We start from the raw sequence: 23,751 nt of genomic DNA on the forward strand, positions 1-23,751 counted from the left end.
CTGGACAATAATAATAATAATAATAATAATAATTATTATTATTATTATTATTATTATTATTATTATTATTATTATTATTATTTTGTTTGTTGTTTTTTTGTGCATTCTTCTTGTAGAAAAATTATTATAGGCACATTTCAATCACACTAAAATCAAGAACAACTTATTTATACAAAGATCTGACAAAAATAACTAAAAATTAATGTTCTGGTGACATTTGGAATTCCCTGTTAACGTATATTAAGTAGCCATTCAAATATATGTTTATATTCTGTGTTACTGGGTACTATATTTATATATTCGGAATGACCTTGTTCCACTTTCGACAGTACGAAAGCTACAATTTAATTAGTTAATGAAAAGGTCAACATAACATGACCTCAAATTGGCGCCTCTCAGATCTACTTATTGAAATCTCAGAGTTGGGTACTTTTTCCTCTGAGGAAAAAAACAACAACAAAATCTACGCTTTATCTACATTAACTTGCAAAAATAGCTACTCGAGAGCTTTTTATGTGTTTTACATCTTTCTCTTGTTTTTTTCTGGGGGATGGGAATGGTAAGACTTTTCTTGAATACCAGCACTGCGGAGTGAGCAATGTAAAATACATCAAGTATTTATTCTAAACAGACAATAAAACCGTTTTAACGTATTTTTTAAGCGTGAAGGTTTCTATCTATCTATTCAGATATTTACACGTACCATCATTATTTTCGCTTGCTATTTTGTGGTGTTTTCTTATCTTCAAGTAATGCATGTACGCTTAGCCGATTAGATATAATATGCTAAAACGGAAACATATATTTTTTTAAAAAACAAGAAGCAGTTTCCTGTATTTGTGATCGTGTGCTTTGTTGTACTTCTGGATTGAAACATGTAGTGAAACTTTAGCCATTCTTCTATATCAGAGTTTGAGGATAACAACCGTGGTCTTGTATATACTGGGCCAACAAGAGGAGGGGGCAACTGGGCAGATATCCCGTCCGGGCCTGTAAGGGGGGCCCAGGCCGAACAACACTTGTTAATTTGAAAAAAAGAAAAAATTTGCCTGAACAAGAAGTGAGGCCCGGGTATTTCTTAACCCAGAGCCCGTGATCGCTCTCTAAGGCCATGTGTGTATGTGTGTTGTTTGCTTGCGTTTGCTACATTTCGTTTGAGATTAAAAGACACATTTTTTTCTAATTACAGCCACCAGTGATACACAACCTACCCTCCTCAACCGAGTTGTCGGAGGACACTACTACAGAAATGCTAATCTTCTCCATTAATGTCACAGACGCCAATCCCACTGATACTGTGACATGCTCACTCACAACTTCCGGTGTTCCTTTCCTGGTGCGGCAGAAGGCCGGTACATCAGGTCAATGATCATGTCTCTTTACAGGTTTGGGGGAGCAAACATTTAATAGTTGTGGGCAGTATTTGGACAGTCGTTTTACGTCCCGCACTGATCGTGTTTTATACAAACCTAAAAGAGAACTCAAGAGAATTTAATAGGTAATTTGTAAACATAAATCCTTAAGACGATTCGATCAATGCCGCACGAAAAGCATTGAAATCATTCCACACAAAGAGAACATTTTTGTAAGAAAAGGAGTAAAATAATGATATCTCAGATTACTGTTATCAATCCTAAAGACGGAAAAAAGTGTGAACATATTCGTTATCAATAAAAATAATTGTATTATTTATATAGTGACATGTATAATAATGTTCTTTTGGACTCTTTTTCAGATTTTGGTATCTATGTGAAAAGTAGTCCAAATTTCAGCTACGACATTCGCAATACATACGCGCTGTCTATTTCATGTAGTGATGGCACAGATACGGCGAATAGCACATTTACAGTATCCCTTCTGAGAAACCAGCCCCCTGTAATAACAAACCTGGCAAGTAAGTAAAGAAACTGCTCCTTTTATAGTCATCTAAAGTTAGTCAGTTTTTGTTAATTTGTATGCTTGTGTTTTGCCTTTGTGCTTATTTTGTTTTTGTTGTTGTTGTTGTTATTGTTGTTTTCTTCTTCTTTTTACATTTGTTTTCATTTACAGAATGTTTTAGAATTTCTTTTGCATGGCGTTGAAGTATTTAAACTGTTGACATTTGCCTGTTTCATTTTTTTCAAGATCATAATGCTTTATCTAACACGCCATTCCGCAAAAGCTACTACGCGATCTGGGAAACATATTTTCATCTGCTCCGGTTATGCAAGGGATGTCAAAAGTAATTAATATTACATTAGGTCCATTATATATATATATATATATATATATATATATATATATATATATATATATATATATATATATATATATATATATATATATATATATATATATATATATATTTTATGGACCGTATTTTGAAACGAAGACTTCATTTTTTCAGACCATACATATAATTAACTTATCATCCAAAAAGTTAGTTTCCATTTGTAACTAATATTAATTGCACATTGAGGTTGAACTTAATAAATTTGCTGCACATACTTTTTATCCAGATTGAAACGTTTTTGTGAATGAAAGTCATGATTGACAGCAGTGTCAGTAGCACTGCCACTTATCGGTATAAACAATTACCAGCTACACTAATTTCCACGTGTATCATTCAGTAATCAGACATGAGGAGATAACTTTTCTTGGCGTATAACCACATAACGGCGGATTAAATTAGGGCTTTCTTTTTTTCTTCTTTTTTTAAAGTAGCCAATCTGACCAAATAAAATCCACAGTCCTACGTGAAGATCGCACTCCGAAAGCTTAGGGGTCATGTTCTTGTGACCTTTGTGATTACCATAATTGCTACTTTTATCAGCCAATCAGATTGTATTCTTATATTTTCGCGTTTGGGGACTGATCAGTATGGCTGAAGAAAATCAATGTGTGCCTAAGGATTTTATTCACTTTCAAATTTCTGAAAGATTCATTTCCTTTCAAAGGTTACCAGAATATAACCCTTGAGCGGTCGCTGTCAGATCTTCACGCGGGACAGTGAAGATCCGATTTTAATCAGATTGTAAAGTAGCATAGTAGCATAATTGCACTCATAATTGTCTATTTTTGTTTAAATTTTGCTCTTGGGTGTCTCAGGTTCGGTTTCAGTGGCATCAAAGGAAACAGCTGGTTATATCGTATACACAGTGACCTCATCAGATCCTGAAGGTGATCAGCTATACTACAATATGACGTGTAACCCATCAGTGTGTCCGTTCCACATATTGGATTGTGAGTATATTTTCTGTTATATTTGAATGCGCATTATTAAGAAATGTCTAAAGCTTAAAATGTCAGTGAACTTTAAAATTATGATTTTGTCTGTCCTCGTTAAGGATACCCATTTTTCGCTTGATAGGGAAAAGGTAAATAAGATTAGATGTTCTTCCAACGGGGGTGGGGGGTATAAAGCCTTGCATAGAGCCTGATGCGGCAAATTTTCAGTATATGAAATATCTCATAATATACTTGAGTTTAATACTTACATTAAATATGTATGCTGTATGTTTAAATTTATACTAGTGCGGTATACAATTTATCAAGTAAGTTTTTTTCGTTGGACCAGTTGTACTTATTGAATCTGTCATTCTTGGTATAGATCTGTCATTGTCTACCTCAGGCGATTCAAACCAGACTAAACAATGCTAACATGATGGAAATTGGAACTAAAAGCAGTTACGGCTGATATGAAAAAACAAATTGAAAACACACAATTTTTATTTAAAAATAAGGTGTCTGTAAAAATGCTACTTCAAATTAAATTTATAAAAAGCGCTCGATATTTTCTTATATGAGCCTTGACACCAATATTTTCAAATTATGTATCGAACTTGAACACTTTTTCTCTGGAAATGAATGCAAATGTAAGATATTATTTATCAAACCGTAATGATTTGATTTAGTAAACTTTTGACGTTATGCGTTTATTTACAATGCACCATAAAGTCGATTTTATTATATTTTATTTATCAATATGTTTTTTCTTGTTGTTGTTTTCGGGGTGGGTGGGGGAAAGGGGTTTGTACCCAGATACTTTCGTCTATTATTAACCAAACAAATACATTTTAGGGTACACACATATTACGTTTTCTTGTTTATTTCAGCACTTTATTCATTAGAAAAAATTATATCGTAGTATGTTGGAAACATTGACATCGTACAGTCAATATTGAAATATAAAGTCAATTCTTCATTGATGTGTCTGTTGTTGACACTAACCCAAGGATAACGGCCTTTGATGATTAGTTGCAAAAATTAGGAGCGTGAATTAAAAATATTATTTATGTAAGAGTTTTAAACTTGAACTGCAAAATGACATCAGACTAACCCATTTTTATGTATTGTGAAATAACCCCTATGTCGTGGACTAAAACAAATAGCCCTTACTTTGCGTTCATGCGTGCAAAGGTCTAGCAGACGCTAGTGTTTAAAGTCAGCTTTTGTGATCTGAACATCGAAGATATAATTACAGGTATGTACATACGGAAGTTTAATGTGCGTCCTGGCCGATGTGAAGTCACTCATCTTTGTTCAAAGACACAATATAAATTTGTATTAGTATGTGCAGGTGAACAGCGATTGTGGGACTTTGACTCTTTTATAATAATAATAATAATAATAATAATGAGGACTTTGTATAGTGCCCAATCATTGGAAGCTCTAAGCGCTTTACATTAGACAACACTTATAAGATAAAAAAACATAATAATATTATTACAAAAACAAGCACCATGAAAATAGAAAAACATTAAAAAATAAAAAAACAGGCTGAGAATATTTAAGGTAGGAAACATTATTAGGTCTTTAAGTTTTTATATATATATATATATATATAGAGAGAGAGAGAGAGAGAGAGAGAGAGAGAGAGAGAGAGAGAGAGAGAACATGTTACCTATTAAAAGCAAGTATTGCATACATTTGGTCAGAGATTATGCAAAAAGAATCCTTCAGCTGTGCTTATTTTTAGGACCGTATGAATTGATCTGAAATTAATATATGCCGCCCGTTACTTACCTTGAAGTCATTCTATTTCAACCCATATATCTTTCTGCTTACAGTTTAAGAACTGATTGTCAACAAATCTGTTGAAACGTATTGTTGATAATTGTGTGTTTTGGTTCTTCATTTCACAGCAGGAGTAGTTCAACTGACAACAGACTTAAAGAACACCACTGCAACGGGCTATGATCTCAGTATACGCGTGTATGATGGAACTACCCTGGTAGGCCCGAAAGTTCTGACTGTGATAATTACAGGTACGACAAACAGGAGCAGTAACCTTTGGTGCGTTGGGATGTGGGATGTATCCAAATATACCTTAACCCAAGAGAAATAGGAGCTTGAGTAAATGATAAACACGCATTAGTAAATTTTGCCACCATTTTAGGTTTACTATTTTAATTGTACTTCTTTGTCAAAATCTTATGTTTCATATTGATAAGTTACATTTATGGAGTGAAGGTCAACACTTAAGTGGTTTTTAAGAAGTTCTTTTCTTTTACAGGAATCAATTCTGCACCAGCTATCACCAACCTTCCTCTGGCATCCAACCTTTCTGTCCAAGAAGGCACATTATTAGGGACACCAGTGTTCACAGTCAGCGTTAGTGACCTGAACATCGGAGATAACCACACCTTCACTATGACGTCGACGCCAGGCTCAGGAATGAATTATTTCTCAATCAGCTCTAGCAGTATGTATTTCGAATAGGATATTAAAACTTGATTAAGTGCATATACATATTTCCAATAGGATAATTAAACGTGACTAAACGCATTTACATATTTCCAATAGGATATTAAAACGTCACTAAGTGCATTTACATATTTCCCATAGGATATTTAAACGTGACTAAGGGCATTTACATATTTCAAACAGGATATTAAACATGACTAAGGGCAATTGTATATTCCGCACGAGATAATAATTATGCTTAAGGGCAATTACATATTTTGAACAGGATATTAAAACATGACTAATAACAATTACATATTTCAAACAGGATTTTAAACACGACTATGGGCAATATCATATATTTAACAGTATTTTAAACAGGATTTCCTCTTTACATGTGACGTCAGTTTTACAGATAACTTTTCTTTTCTTTGTTTTTGTTTCTTTTTCCACGCATGACATATATGTTCTTCATCTTCAGCAGCATTGATATGGTCAGAGTTTCCATTTCTTATGTTACTTGTTTAGGCTCAAAAAAACAGTAACAAAAGAAAGAGTGAAAACAACAAGCTTTGAAACAATTTAACAGATAATTTATTTCCCAGGAACAACTCTGTAAAAAGGAAAAATAAGGACTTATGGTTTTAAGAATCAAATCCAAAAATAATCCAAGAATAATCCAAAAATCAAATTTTAAAAGTCCTAATAATGAAATGTTCTAATGAATTCAAGTTCGATTCCCGAAGAAAAATCCAATATGGGAAGCGATGACGTATCCTTTGTGATGTTGTAAGGTCTACAGTTCTGTGTTATTCACAAACAATAATCCGGTGTTTTAATTAATGAAAGGTCTTTATCCAAGAATTCTGTATGAGCGCTCATATGTTTCCAAGAAAAAGAATTATCCTTTAGAATCCAAATAATTTGAATAAAAAATAAATTATAACTCCACCTGACACAACAGACACTTTCCAGTGTAAAGTAGAAGCCCCGACTGAGAAATATCTCTATAAACAAAGATTATATACTAACTAGAAACTCAAAACAGATTTCCGGGTGAGGGTCAACTTTCCAGAATCTTCGAGAAGTTGTTACATCTAAAAGCACGTAGCCCCAGTATGAGCTTAACAAAAACCAATCATTCTACTCTAGGAATAAGATAAAAATAAAAAGTTGTTTCCTTGTCTCAGTGATTTATGAATTAAGGTCGGGAACGAGGTCAGCTTTAGGTGTTTACAACTGAAGAGTCAATGTCAAACTATTTTCTGAAGAAGAAAAAAACGTCCAGTTCCTAGTAAACAAAGCTACATTATTTTGACATATAATGCAATTAAAAAAACTTACAAACAATTAAATTAAATCAAATATAAATTAAATAAAATATGCATAACACATTGACCTAGTCTGACAAATCAGCCCCCAAACACGTACTGATACCGATTGATTTTTTTAGGGGGGTGATTTCTCCTATTTATTAAATCTGCCCGTAACACATTGATGTAAAGTTTAGAAATTCATCTGTATTTCTCACGAATCTTGAGTTTGGTCACCTGAAGAGTCCTTTTGGCGATACGTACATAATATTTCATGATCAAATCCTACGTTTGACAGCTTCTTACTCCACATAAAATAATACAACTCGAACACCTGTGATTCTTAATTTCATGGCTAGATACTGCTGTTTCATCAGATAAGCAACCAATTAGATGTAAGTTCTCTCCTTAGAAATTTTCCGTCGACAAAATCCAGAATTATTCAAGTCGAGTCACACGGCCAACTTTCAAATTTCCATTTTTTTTTTCGTACATGTGATAGAATGGAGGAGTCAGACCAAGACAGATTAGGAAATGTCTAAAATTGTATCACGAGTTTTGACCTCAAAAGAGGGAAGGTTTTGATCGTCCCAATTTTAGTATGCAAATGGACAAAAGTTACAACTATTGAACAAATTTAGACTTTTAATATTAAAATATGTACTTCATCTCATCAGGTCAGTCAGGCCCGGCCCTATGGCAAAGCGAACGAAGCAACCGCTTTGGGTACCGCACTAACTCGCAATCAATTTTTTTGTTTGGGGCCCCGCGTTTATCGCTTGCTGCCTTGGGCCCCGCACATCCTAGGGCCGGGCTTGATGTCAGTCCCTTTACAATAATTCTTATTACTCTTTTATATACCACAATAACTTTAAGTTTTCTTATATCATTGCTGGGTTATATAGGTGACAGTCCTCATTATTGTTTATCTTAAAAATGAAGAGATGAAGCACTGTAATTGGATTCAGGTTTCCTCGAGTCACCCTGAATTTTCCTCATAATGGAAAATGTTCTTTTATCCGTCTCCATTCGAATGTGACGATGTCGGTATAACCCTGCCGATACCACCAAAAAGTTTAAATCTTTTCCATCCCGTGTTTTGATTTAGATTACTGAATGACTGCCAACACTGCATACGATTGATATTGTCTGGGTCTGATTCCAATATTGTTTTAATATCAGTGGGATTCGTCACATGAAGCACAAACACATACATTATACCATAACACCCATTGTGACGTTAAGCCTAATTTGAACGCTTATTTATTGTTATTGTTATCATTACGATCACGAATGTTTAAAAATGGCCATGAAATCCTGACAACGATTATTTTTTATTGGGATTATACAATGAGACAAAGACACATTCATCCAAGGCGTTAAGGATTACAATGGCAGTTAGTGACATGTAGTGTAGTCCGGTTTACATTCTTGCTTTCAGAGGATTATATCAAAGTCAGTGGTGTTTATATCAGCTTTTGCGACTCGGTCGTTCGTTAAAATGACAAACGCATATTTTGTTTAAAAATCGTGATCGCTAGGCGCGTTATGTAGATGGGTACTCACGATAGATAATGTTCGAATCTAAATTTAGCAAAAATGTCTTGCCATGTCCAACTCTATCCACATTTCATGTAAATTCCTCGAACATGGATTTCAATTATTCGTTGTCGCGGTTAATATATTTTTATGAGACCGGGATTCTGGATGGCGCGTGATATCATTCTCGCCAACGCAACAGACTATACTATTAGCTTTACATGAAGAGCAAAATGCATATTGATGTGAACGTGACTGTAACCATTGCAATTCCTGTTCCAAACCATCACTGGAATTTGTGATATTCCAGTTGCTAGGACATTGGCACACTTATACATCTTGACAAATTTAAACATCAAAGTCAAACCTACCCAGTTTCTTAACACCCGAACCATACTCAATTAGCATCTTTAATCCTGTCCAAATTACTTTTGATCTTACATAGTTTAGACTCTTATCAATTTTGACACTCAAGCGGATCAAACCTTGTGGAGAGATTCCGAGTAATTTTATTGTTTTGTGCCGGTTGGAGTCTTATGTAACCTAACCGTAATCAATTAACGTCTTTAATGCTTTCCGAATTACTTCTGTTCACATACAGCATAATCCACTCATACAAACTTCAACTTCTGAAACCAGCCGACCATGCCAGCTTGATCAATGAGTGCAGATGGCAACTACTTGAGACTTGCCCTGCTTACGCCAGTTTAGTCACGTGATCACAGCAGCATTACCGTAGATCACATGTGTCAAACTCAAGGCCCGCGGGCCACATCAGGCCCGGCGTACATTTATGTCCGGCCCGAGAGAGAATTTTAGGCAAAAATATTTTTAATGGCCCTGCGATATAAAGTGCAAATCAAATTCCCTAATTAGCAGCCTTGCAAAACATCCAGCTCTGACAAATTGGTATAAGAGCGAAAATGGGTATGCCAATGATTTTTTATTATTAAAACTTTTTTCTGTTTTAATTTATATTAATGTTTAAAAAAAGGTTTAATTTTCCGCTTATTGAATGTTTATCCTGTTCGGCCAGCAACCTTACGTGTGATTTGAGTTTTGGCCCGCTGAGCGATTGAGTTTGACACCCCTGCCGTAGATAAACTACACTTGAAATAGAATGTTTGTTCAAGGGTTTAACGCCATTTTTCAGCACAAGATAGGCTATACATGGCGGCCAGTATAACTGGTGGAGGAAGAACCCTGGAAAACTCAGGGAAGAACCACCCACCCACGAGAAGCTACTGGCAGACTTTCCCACGTACCCACGGTAGCCGAGCCTTGGACTCGAACCCACGCAGACAGAGGTGAGATGGCAGTGATCCGGAACGGTGAGCGCTTTAGACCACTCGGCCACTCGGGACCCCTGAACCAGAATGTGAAAACCAGAGAAAAAAAAAATTCGATATTTCACTACTAATTTTGCGTACGGAGCAGATTGCAATAAATGACGACAGGGATGGGGAGAACCCTTAAACTCGTACAAAAGTAACGTGTGATTTTTATACATTGCTTGCTTACATGACGCTAACACGTTTTACAAACCAGCCTATAATAATTTGATTGTGATCTAATAAATATGCCGAGAGATTTGACAATGACTAAGAAAAGGGTTGCAGTGAAACAAGCCATCTAGTCAGTGCTATATAATCTGATCATATATTGATTTACTGTTGTTGCAAATTGTATTCTAACCTTTGGTTCGAACAAGATAAATATTATAACTTTAAATTGAAACAGGTCGAGTACAAAACAGAATCGCTAATGACTGTTAAACGGACACAGCATAACTGTGAGAAATGTCAGCGGAAACTATGGTAATGCTTGTTATTGCTAAGAACACAAGTCTTGTATGTGATGACATTGAGTATATCCTTCTATTTTACACAGCTGGTGTGGTATCCACCACTTCAAACATCATAGATTATGAGAGCATACCAGCGAGATCTTATAGCTTACTCATCACTGTCAGCGACGGTACGGACCAGACTGCAAAGACACTAGCCATTAATATTGTCAACGTAAACGAAGCTCCCTCATTTCCTCAGTCTTTGTACAGCATCAGTACATATGAGGCTACGGTGAGAATTTCGACACTTTATCTGACTGCATTCTCTCTCTCTCTCTCTCTCTCTCTCTCTCTCTCTCTCTCTCTCTCTCTCTCTCTCTCTCCGTTGCGATAAATTAGCGCTTAACCTGTAGTTAAACGGATCTCATCAACCTAACACGAGTCAAGTCTTCAAATTAAATCCTAAATCCAAGATTCTGATTTTCAATTTAGCCGCGACCAAAATGGGCTAACGATTAAATGGATCGATGTTTCAAATATTTGTCCGGGCATTTACATGATCTGATAGGAATATGAGGCTTGGGGAGCATGATAAATGATTGGTTAATTTTGCAAAGGTTTAACTTTAAACAGATCAATCTATTAAAATCAAAGTACAAAATATAAACAGCACTTTTAGCTAGATAGTGTCATGTCATTGTTCTATATTTGTTGTACTAACTTGTTTGAGAACACGTTAGCAGTCATTACTTTTGAAAAACTGCCACTTATCTTAAACGACACCAGGAAGAAATTTTATACTGGTCTTATCTTACGTGTTTAGACTCGAATAAACAGCAACACCAGAAAGAGTGAAAACAACAAGTTTTGAACAATATAACAAATAATTTATTTGTTTCCCTGGAAAATACTGCAAAGATGAAACAGAAAATAAGAACCTACGGTTTCAAGAATCAATCCAAGAATAATCCACAAATAAATTGTTTTGAAGTCCTAATAATAAAATGTTCTAACGATTTCAAGTTCGAGTTCCAAGAAGAATCCAAGATGGAAGGCGATGGCATATGATGTGTCCTGTTCAATGTTGTATACTGTTCATTGTAGAAACAAAATAAATAATCCTCCGGTTTTGAAAATCCAAAAAATTATTTTAATAAATGTCTTTGTTCAAGAATTCTGTATGAACACAAAGCTATTTCCAGAGAAACGAATTAATCTTTTAGAATCTGAAAAATTAAAATAAAACTCAAAAACTCAAAAACTTTTTACAACAGAAGGAAACGACTTGACATCAAGCGTTTCTAAGCTTAGACTCCCAGATCTATCTCTAAACATCATTATTAATACTAAGTAATGCGCAATTTTGGAAATGCCTAATTGCGAAATAGAGGATCACGTGATCATGTTTACATATAAAAATCACGTAGCCCCTGTGTGTCCTTGTTAAGAACCGATCATTTTCCTCCGAGAATAAAAGTTGTTTACTTGACCCTCAATCATGGCCAGGAACTAAGTCAAAAATAGAAAGTGTTTCCATTATTAGGTATTTATGGAAAGATTCAGGTCAAACTGGATTTTCTGGAAAACATCAATTCCTAGTAAATAAAATTACAATACACTGACATGTAAAGAAAATAAATTGATTCCAAAACCCACAAACAATCAAATCAAATCAAACACAAATTAATTCAAATATAAATTAAATAAAATATACGTAACAGTTGAAAAAGTAATATTTTGAGCTATTATAATTAATACTGATGAATTTGTATTGTTGTCATTGGTCAAAGTTATATCACGTGCTATTTAAATGTTCGATTCCATCCTGCCGATGGAGTAGGTACATGAATACTATTGTGTAAGATGCAAGCAGGCATTTTCTACCGCAAGGGACAGCGAGGAAGTGGGAAGACCCAGTTTTAAACCCTTGCATCCTGTACAACATGTTTTAAAATGTAAGAGGTTAGTTCAAACGAACTGGTTGAACGGTATGCGTTGTATATTTGAACTGTTAAATGCGAACTGCTTAAATGTAATATGTCAGTTGCGCTAAACCAGTCCCTTTAAAAGGTACAGTGATAGATATACGAAGGACAAAGTTTGCAATATTCCGCTATATTGGTTTTCTTGCCAATCATGCCCCTGTCCGCCTCGAAAGGAACGGGTCGCTGAAGCTGTATTTGTGACTAATTTCTCAGAAACGGAACAGGATGACAAAACAAAAGGTATACTTGTCGGTTTGATATTTTATTCATAACGAATATGTCTAAAAAGAATAGTTTTGGGGACCCATAAACGCGACACCTAGTTTCATCATGTGGAAATATCTGGTGACAACAAGCAACCTATACACGGTTATGTTTTGCGCATCTCAGCTGGTCGTTCTGGTACAAACCTAAATTCACTGAAACTCTGAAGCTGAAAGCATTATAGATGTGTCCGGAAACAATTGAAATGCACGGGCATGGCTGTTTAATACTAAAATACTGTTATTTATTTTTGTATTTATTTAGAGAGGAACTCTTTTGTCGGATCCAGGTTTCATGATATCCGATCCGGATGCCGGAGATACACGCACATACAGCCAAAACTGTGGTAATGTAACAGGATATTTTACGATGTCAACGTCAACAGGCCGTCTAAACTTCTCAACGGACTATGACGTTGACCACGGATTAATGCCTTCATCCGTATTGTGTAATGTGACTGTCACAGATGCAGGGGGACTTACTGGAACAACGTCATTGCTTATAACGATAAGTATGTAATTTATTAGTGATCTCGTTTATATATCATTATATTATGGTTCGGCAAAAGTTTCGTTCATAATAGAAGTTCTTTACGTACAGAGACATGTAGCTAACCACGGTGACACACAACTGGTAATTACAGGAACGAATCTAAATGCTCTGTAACCTTCCAAAATATGTTCATTCTGTGTCAGACTTTGGGGGAAATAAATCATTATTGCAATGTGTCCAGGATCCCGCTGAAAGTTGCATCGATTTCATTCTATAGTTTTTATTTTATGGACTGTTTTGACGAGATAGTAGGATTTAACACATGACCGTAGTGGAGGGGGGAGTGGGAATGTTTGGGTGCGTGCTCCTTAAAGGCCGTTCGTGTCAAAACGTTCCAATCCCACCAAATGTTTGATATTTAGACATGGAGAACGTGGTCAGTAAATGAAGTCTGCTGTAATCTGAAGAACTTGGTCAGTAAACGATGTACGGTGTGATCCGGAGAACGTGGTCAGTAAACGATGTCTGGTGTGATCTTTCGTATGCGTTTACAGCAGTGTAAAATATACAGGGGCTTGTGGTTTATATCTTTGTATAGTCAGCACATATACAAATACATGCAGGAGGACAACATTCTTATTATTGATGGATGGTTAGTTCTATCATCCAGTTTTCAGTGTGTTATAGATTAATTGCCATCAAAATATTTCATGGCGCACTGATTCAGCGGCGGCTGTATCGCGTGGCTCCGTTTTAAGGATAAATAACTGTTCTGATACGTCCAAAACGATACAGACATTGCTGTTTTATTCTTATTTCCTATTGCAATCAAGACGAATAAGTCCGCAAAGATTTGGTTTGTCAAAATTTAAAATAAATTACACGGCCTTTCGATTGTTAAGGAAACCCGGATTCGATGTTTCAAAAGGGACACAGTGTCATAATTACAGCGCAGGCCGGCACGGGCAAACTTAGGTTTGTCAGTTATAATCAGGCGGACATATACAGTTCTAGTGGAACAATCATGTCTTGCATCGATTGGAACATTTTGTAGCCACAAAACGGACCTACACGATGCAGACGCTATTGAAAAGAAATGTCAGTTCACCATCAAAATTTCTAACGGCGTTTACTCAGTGAAAAAAAAACAAATAAAGAATGTTCGTTTGAAACTAACCACCCGCCCACCACGCGAGTATTGTCCTCCCTTCTATTGTATTTAAAAAGACTTTATCTCAGGCTCTCTTTGTGCATTATGACGGAATGTGACCTATTTAAATGGTGCCCGACAATAATGTATATTTTAATGCAAAAAATGACAAAAGCCTCAGTTGTCAAGGGATGAATACAAACAGTATACATCAGGAATACACGGGGAGGAAAGTCTGTTCAAAATGTAGACCATGGTATTTTCAATAAAATAATATTATATAGCTGGACAAATTATAGCGATGATTCGTAATTTCGATAGATGTGTTTGTTCATAATTTCATTACTGACTGTTGAAGCGTTAATTTGTAATTATCTGTTCTAGTGGTGATTCGAATTTCATAATGCATTTGAGTAAACAGACCTTCTTCGTGATATATTCAGATTTGACATTCTAATGTGTATGGTTCGTCTAAAAGTAGTATTTGTCCGATCTTTTGAAAACATATTTAAGTTTTGAACCTTTTTGATTTGTATACCTAAACAGTACATAATAATATTAACAAAGTTCCGTACCCACTAGACATAGGATTCCCAATGAAACTAAAATACGCCTAAATTGTATGTATCTGAAGGAAATGAATTACGTGTCTCACAAAATATAGGTGATGAATTTCACGATCGTTTTCAACGCCAATATTTTGTAGAAATAAGAACACAACACATGACATGAGTAAAAAATATTTCAAAAATCTTAATGCATACAAATTTAGTTGTTAAAATATAAAAATGTTAACATTCGGATTAGATTAAGTAAATTTACAGAACTGGCATTTAACTCATTCTCTTTCCATGGTAACTAAAATAGTTATTCAATTACCTCTTCATCCCATTTGGTCATGTATATCTAACTTATTGACAGAACACATTTCTACTCTTATCTTTTTCCACTTTTCTTTATCCACAATACCGTCACCATTAATCATTTATATTTGCACTGAATCTCATACATTTTTATCTGAACTTTAGCTGGCAATAAAATTATATGCATATATTTTTCATAGTGATAACAAAAATAAAATGTACAATGATAATAATAATAACTATATACAGCGCGATTAATTTGTAACATTCGATTGTCTTAAAAAAGCACCAACAAAACCTACAAAGAAGAGACTGAACGAAACTTGTGTACAGCATCACCTGAAAGTCTGTACTATTTAATACCTAGATATAAGTTGATTAATACAGCAATGCATCTTGCTGGAAACATATATTGATTAATGAAATGGTATGTCATGTAAATGGGCTGTACATATTAATTAATGCTGAGATATTCATTGTAATACTAAACAAATATGGTTATTTGTACCTTATTATGTATAATATTATATAAAACGGCTTGCTAGTATTTCTATTAAACATGAATGGATTAATCCCTTTCGCACCACAGTGTTATTTATTTTACTTATTTATATCCTAGATATTAGTCATATGATTCACGAAATATAACACGAGTAATTTAAAATATGTATGGGGAATCGTACAGCTGATTTGTCTGCAACATCCAACCAATCAAACAAAGATCTTATTTTATTCCAGAAAGCAGTGAGAGCTTACAGACTCAACACGACACGCACCAGTTCAAGCTAACAGTATTTTACACTGTCGCAAATATTGATTACTATAAGCCGTGGTAGTAATAATCCAATAATGACATATACATGCTTTCAATAGCTGTATTTTGGCTGAACATATCTGTATGATGAAAAAGTGTGACTAGAGATACTTATATATATATATATATATATATATATATATATATATATATATATATATAACAGAAGACTGTTTCGCGGAAGAAAAGGGAGTGGAGGTGGTGTGCTGAAGAGAGTTTAATATTCAAAGCGTCAATTCTGGTTAAAGTTCGCTTATATATATATATATATATATATATATATATATATATATATATATATATATATATATATATATATATATATATATCGAATGTATTTAACTTGTCGTATTAACAAAATATATTTTTTGAATCCTCGCTTCGCCATCGCTTACAATTTAAGTGGGTTTTTTTGGTACCACACGATGAAGTATATCCTATATTCATTTAGAAAAGAAAATATCCTATTTACAACTCCATACAACAGAGCAAAGTTGAAGATAAAAAGACAAGTGCATTTCTCTTGCCTAGTCAGGACAACAGTAGGTACACAGAGGTGAAAATGTTATAGTATTATGGAGTTAAGGAATCCAGATAACGAGTTTGAGTTCTGGCGGTTGTGCCGTACCTTATGGAAGTATGTTGGTAAATAGGTCCATGGAATAATTTTGTAATAGACAGTATAACGATTGTGTATCTCTTTCAGACGATGTGAACGACAATTTTCCAGTTTTTATCCCCTCGACCTACAGTTTCTTCGCCAGTTACTACTCCGCCACAGCAACTACTATCGGCATCGTAACCGTCTCAGACGCTGATTCTGGAACGTATGGTACTGTAGCCCTAACACTCAACCAGACGTCATTGGGGTCGGAATATTTTGGCATCACATCCAGTGGAGAAATTTATACACAAAGGTCTGTCAGTCCAATCGGTGCTGGAACTACGTGTGTAGTCCAGATTTTGGCGACAGATGGCGGAGGCCTAGTAACAACCGCCAATGTAACCATAGCTATTTCAGTGACTACCACCGTTCTCACGACCTTGCCTGTCACCGGCTACCGAACCTTCATACAGGACAGCAGAAATGTGGTCTGGATCTCATTGAGTGGTGTTATTGGTGTAATCATCGTTATCGTCTTTTTCTGGATCCTCTGTCAAATAAACCGTCAAGGAGCACCAAAATTTAACTGCAGACGGTAGGTCCTGATTTAGCGTGTCTCCTATTTAATATGATGAATATCAATGGATTGGTAGAAGAGACAGCAAGAGAAATTAAGACAACGTTTATAAAAATTCGTAAGGGTATGCATGGCCCATCCAGATCAGATACTAATTCATATGTAGCTATAAGTAAGTTATCCTTGCTAATAAATTACACAAAACTTTGATGCTGCTTTACAGAAGTAAAGAAAAAGAAAGAACAAATCTAGCCTGGTTTCCATTCTATTTGTTATGATCGGTATAAAATGCGAGATGGGTGAGGGATATAATTATATCCGCCCGTCCGTATGTGTCTGCCCAAAAACCATTTTGGTGTTCAGAGCAAAATCTCAGATCGTTAAAGTTATCACCACGAAACTTAATACACATATTTCACTTGTAAGTCGGACCGCTCTGGTGGCCGAAGTGGCTGGAGCGTCCGCCATGGATGCGGTAGGTCGCGGGTATGAAACATGGCCGAGTCATACCAAAGACTTATAAGAAATGGTACTAACAGTTTCCTCGCTAGGCGCTCAACATTAAGAGGCTATTGTTAGGACGGGTCGTCCTGGTGTCAGGATAATGTGATAGTGTGGGACATGATACTACATTTCTGCGGCATGATGCCCCAGTGCTAGACATCACTTTAAACTGCCATACTGCAGACATCATAGTGATCTGACTGGAAAATTGTTAGAGATACGTTAAAAATCCAAATCTCTCTCTCTTCACATACAGACACATACACACAAACGCGCGCGCACGCACGCACATTTACATTTGTGTGCTCGTCAATCCATCCACTTTTTAGACTTTCGTTTCTTGATTTTAATTCCGTAATAGTTTGATATCTCCTTAATTTGGTACGCGTATTGGACTATTGTTCTAGAGTTGCATTTTGCTGTTCACAATTTTTCATTTTTGTTATTTTCAAGGTGTTCTTTTTGTGTAGCCATCCAATCATCCATTTTCCACACTTCCATCTCCTGAAAAAAACTAAATTCGTATAAAATATTTATATGACTAATGATGTAAATTTGCTTTTTGCTATTCAAAAGTCTTCCATTTTGTCATCCATCCGTTTTTTAAACCTTCTTTCGGAAGCTCAATTTGGCGCGGGTGGGGGTGGGGGTGGATATAGGTTACTCCTTAATCTTGGGTGTTTTTATCGGTGCTATACGTTTGTGGTTTTTATTTAGCCTCCCCTCATAACCACAGAAATGGACCATGGGATACATTCATCAGGAATCGTTGCATACGCGGCAGACTAGAGGACTACAGAGCACAGCGGTAATTAGTTTCATCTTCGGTTTGCTATTGCGCTAGCTCAGTTGGTAGAGTGTCATAGTGTCAGACTCAGGATGCAAGTGTCGCGTATTGGATACCCATCCAGACCAATCTGGGTATGCTACCTCTGTGTGCCATTATGAAAGGCACATAACTCCCCCTTTTCTGGCAATATTGTGCTGAACGTTCCGTTAAAAGTAAACAAACCAACAATAATTTCCGCCATATATCATCGATTTATAACGTATGAGCGTGTTGTGATTTAAGATTTGCTGGGCCGCGGCAGGCATACACGTCTTAAGGTTTCTATTTAAGTTCAGACTAAAGGACATTAAATGTATACAGTATAGTCATCACTTGAAATTCATTTTAAAAATCTAACGTTTTATGACAACTTCTGGTAGATATTACCAGCTCACATCTCACACAGTTTTGTACACCTGCTCTTAATAATAGTTCATTTTGTCTAATCAAACTCCTTTGATTCTCAGCTTCATATATTATCTGCATTTCATCATTACTTTTCCTATCTAATATAGTACTTATATTTGCAGTATTTATTAATATCATTAATAGTAGTAGTAGCATTGACCCCTCAGAATGGTTTAACGTCTGGCGGTTGTATGAATATTGGTAGTTACAAAAATAATATACAGCTATACAGAGACAGATTCTCTCTCTCTCTCTCTCTCTCTCTCTCTCTCTATATATATATATATATATATATATATATATATATATATATATATATATATATATATATATATATATATATATATATATATATATATATATTGCTTAGCACAAGTACGCTACTCATTTTAAGTTACATGTAACATTGCAGTTTTGACCCCTTATAAGAAAGGGTCTGCGTGTTGATGATGGATGATGGCGCTCTTCAGGCCCTTAAACATTTCACTCTGGCAATAAGTGTTTTGTTATTGCGTTTCTCTTTCGTAGTTTCAGAGGTCATGGAAAACGGAAATCTCCTAAAGTACAAAAGCAGAAATCTGAAATCCAGAAAACTGAAATCCAAAAAACTGAAATCCAGAAAACTGAAATCAAGAAACCTGAAATCCAGAAAACTGAAATGCAACAAAAGCCGCAAGGAGAAAAAAGTTTGCGTAGTCTATACAACAGGGCCACAAAGGTATCTGCACTATATATTTAAATTCGATATAGCATTGCTCATTTGAAATTATGATGTATCGTTCACAAGGAAGCACATGAAAGGTCTTTCTGAATTTTTGGCCTGGATAGAATTGTGATTTGATCTTTAATGACGACATTGCAAGATATTTTCTGTTGACGTTTTATATCCATTACCTTTCTTTGGTACTTTGCTTTTGTCCACTTTAAAATAATGTCGTACCACATAACCGCATGGATACCGTGCTCTCTAAAAAAATGATGACTTTTGATGTTACTCATTTGCAAGAGTCATCTGTATCATAACCTCTAATTGTGGACCCAGAAAGAGATACATTTATAGAATGCTTCTCAAACTTTTCATAAATTTCGAATACATTTTATGTACATTTAATAAATTCATTATTGCAAAGTCAAGTTTAGTTTGTAAGAACTTGTCGTCACTTTGGTTAGCAAAATCACTTAGTTCGTTACTTTGAAAGTGTTATGATGAAGTTCCGATACATTTCGTAACAGTTCCTCCTTGTACGTATGACACTGTTACAGGTTCCATTTAGTCACAGGACATACACAATACAAGTGACTTAACAGGTTAATGTGTCTGCGCCGGTTCGAGTCTCGGATTCAGCCAATGTGGGTATGTGAGAAAGCTGGCGAGTAGCTTCTCGTGGGTCGGTGGTTCTTTTCGGGTCTTCCCGGGTTCTTCCTCCACCAATAATACTGGCCGCCATGTATAGCCTATCGTGTGCTGAAAAATGGCGTTAAACCCCACAACAACAACAAATAACAGGTTAATGCTTCAACAATATTTCTTTGAACTTCAGGACCTAGGGAGTGAGAGTTCGGTCTTACGTTTCACCAACAGAACGTACAAAAGATTTCAAATCAAGTTAAGAATCAAGCGATCTGATTCGCTGATATTTAAATCTTACTTAAAATTGACCAATCAACATAACCCATGACTTTGGTTTTTTTAAACTGGGCTCAGATGTCATTTAGAAATAGATAGTGATTGGCTGAATAACGCATTCATCGCTATTTTATAATATTCATTATTATTATTATTATTATTGCAGGCGGTAAGTCCAGCCCAGTTTGAATTTTGGAAATAAGCAAGAAAGCAGCGTACTCGTCCGACTCAGCTGAAAGAGGATGTAAATCTGTTGGGTCTAACTGAACCGTTTTCGTTCACTGACAAACATTATGCTTAGTTTAGTTTTCTGAAATATAACTGGAGAAAATTCAGAAAAATCTTTGTTACATTTTGACCACTATGATTCCTCGGATCTATAAGACGACAAGCTTCATTTTTGAAAAGCTTGAGAGATTAATATATTGAACATTATGAGAGATTAATATATCGAATAGCACGAGAGATTAATATATCGAACAACATGAGAGATTAATACATTGAACAGCATGAGGGATTAATATATCGAACAACATGAGTGATTAATATATCGAACAACGTGAGAGATTACTATATATAACAAGATGAGAGATTAATAGATTGAACAGCATGAGGGATTAATATATTGAACAACATGAGTAATTAATATCTTGTCCTACTAATTCTCTCTAAATTTCTCTTTTTCTGTGTCAGCATTTCTTTGAAACTGAGCTTGTTTATTAAATGCCAAACTTCACCTTAAACTCGTTTAGCACTATTGCTTGTGTATTTGGAAACCAATGAAAAGTCACAACATATACAATTTACTGACGATAAAAGAAATGTTTAAATTTCGCTTTTAATTACCATGTCATTCTTCTGTGTATGCATCGATTAGACTATCTGTCTATATGATGAACTTTCAATATATGCTTCAGTGTATCTGCAGCCAACTATTTCTACGTCCTATTATATTTCTTTTAATCTAAAAGTTCACGTTTCTATCTATCTAGCTACATATCTATCTATCTATATATTTATCTATCTATTATATATATCTATGTATGTATATATGTATGTATGTATGTATGTATATATATATATATATATATATATATATATATATATATATATATATATATATATATATATATATATATATATATATATATGTATAATCTATAAACGACTTTGTCTTAAAATGCATAACAGAAAGAAGTAAAACCAATAATTTAAGTAAACTCAACAAGTTATTTATTTATTTATTTATTTATTTATTTATTTTATTTTATTTATTTATTTATCTACAGTACAAATGGAAAATTCAAGAGACACTTATAGTATTGTGAATTAAATCCCAAATAACCCGAAATATCTTATCACAAGTCCAGACATGTAGAACGATCTGAATGAATTCGAAACAAGTTCGATTGTCCTGGTATAACATTATGATGCGATCCAGAATGCCTTTGAATGATTTAACAATAACCGAAAGTAGGGTGTATAAATCCAAAGAGTAAATCGACACATTTTTTAATTCCAGCGAATATTTTAAATAAATAGTTCCTCTCGACTTATATCGGTCAGATTGATCAAAAACAGGAACTAATTATTTATTTCACAAATCTGAATATATATATTTTTTCACTTGTCCTAGATGTGAATCATTTCAATTAAAAAATTCCAATCAAATTGTAAACAAGTGTTGTTGTTTTTTATTTGTTCGTGTTGGAGTATCAGGAAAAAAGTGCTCATATTCAAATAAAAATTGATTTAGGTAAATCATTCTCTGTTGTTGTAGATGTGAATGCTTATGGTCCGGATTTTTAGTGTGTCTGAGTTTCAAAGACTGGCTAAACCAAAGTCACTACATACTACATTCTCAGTGTTGGATAGATACAACTAAATTGATTGAATAATTAACTGTGCTATCTCTATGAACATACTTATATGGCAAAGTTGTCTCAGTTTCCACCTCCCTGGGTGTTAATTGTAAAATTCAAGTCAAGGAACATACAATTTAGCCCAAAGAGGATTTTGTAGTATGGGCATGAAAACCAAAACTCTATCACCAGGCGGTGAATACTCATTTGTATTTCATTCACACCTCGATTTACATTTAGACCGATTAGAGTGATGACCAGTTGTTACTACTTCAAACATTTCACGGCCTATACGTTAAATAATAATAATAATAATAATAATAATAATAATAATAATTTGCATAGCGACTAACCTTTAGAAACTCTTAAGCGTGAATTTAATGTTGCGTACGGTTACTGATATTTCTTCTTTGAGGTAAAAGATGTGAATGAGAAAGTCTTTGTGTTGTGATCAGAATGGCCTCAGTTTTATCATCATTCATCTACAGTTTGTTACATGTCATCCATGATTTCACATCGGAAATGCACGTCTTTACACCTTGGATGGTAGCACCAACTTCATTTGGGTGGCTAGATTTGTATATTTGGGTCTCATCAGCGTACAATTGGTGAGACACTGGATGATGGTCTATGACACGTGAGAGCGACTGAGTGTACAGAATGAAGAGAACAGGTCCAAGAACAGACCCTTGTGGAACACCACAACATAGATCAACTGGGCTGGAGTGTATTCCATTTGCAGATACAATTTGTGCCCTGTTGACCAAGTAGGACTTGAACCACAGTAAGGCTGTATCATGAAATGCCAAATACATGCTGGAGACGGTGAAGTGATATATCATTGTCTATTGTGTCAAATGCTGCAGACAAATCAAAGAGGGTGAGGACTGTAATCTTTCCGCTATCTGACGCAGAAAGAATGTCATTAACTACTTTCAGAAGACTAGTTTCAGTACTGTGGCAAGGGCGATATGCACACTGTACACGATATGCATACTGTACACTGCTATAAAGACTTTTTGGATTCAGATGAGATACAAGTTGGGATAGAACAACCTTTACTAAGATTTTTTATATGAATGGGAGATGAGAAACTGGGCAGTAGTTCTTTAAATCGTTATGGTCGAGTGTTTGTTTCAGCGGATGAGCGAGGGGTATTAATGATATCAGTTAGTGAAGGCAATATTAAATCTAAGCACTCAAGCAGCAGTGATGCTGGAATTGGATCAAGTTCACATGACTTTGGTGAACTCGTCATGACGATTGTTCGTATTAAATCCATAGAAACAGGTTGAAATACTACTATCGGTTGCGTTGAAGTTCGGTATCGCAACTGTATGTTGACGACGAGTCTATTGAAATTGTTTTGTCAAGCTTATCTCTAATGGTTTGTACTTTGTCACGGAGGAAATTTGCAAGCAGGTCCAGAAGGTAGACTGGAGAGAAGGTAGTTGCAAGTGGTTACAT

At 35.1% G+C, this 23,751-nt stretch overlaps 1 protein-coding gene across 1 annotated transcript; it reads left to right on the top strand.

Annotated features, from left to right (window-relative positions):
* Positions 1 to 374: 374 nt before the first annotated feature.
* On the top strand, positions 375 to 21,373 carry LOC149769876 (protocadherin Fat 3-like). The gene is made up of 12 exons (XM_089949701.1): positions 375 to 426; positions 910 to 992; positions 1,190 to 1,352; positions 1,736 to 1,894; positions 3,088 to 3,222; positions 5,124 to 5,246; positions 5,495 to 5,683; positions 10,407 to 10,597; positions 12,819 to 13,065; positions 16,580 to 17,072; positions 19,324 to 19,513; positions 20,589 to 21,373. The coding sequence occupies exons 1-12, from the start codon at positions 375 to 377 to the stop codon at positions 20,622 to 20,624; spliced, it is 2,061 nt and encodes a 686-aa protein (XP_089805827.1). The 3' UTR covers positions 20,625 to 21,373.
* Positions 21,374 to 23,751: the final 2,378 nt, after the last annotated feature.

This window comes from Sinohyriopsis cumingii, unplaced genomic scaffold (genome assembly GCF_028554795.1).
Source record: "Sinohyriopsis cumingii isolate HCF-2022 unplaced genomic scaffold, ASM2855479v2 utg003096l, whole genome shotgun sequence".
Classification (NCBI taxonomy): domain Eukaryota; kingdom Metazoa; phylum Mollusca; class Bivalvia; order Unionida; family Unionidae; genus Sinohyriopsis; species Sinohyriopsis cumingii.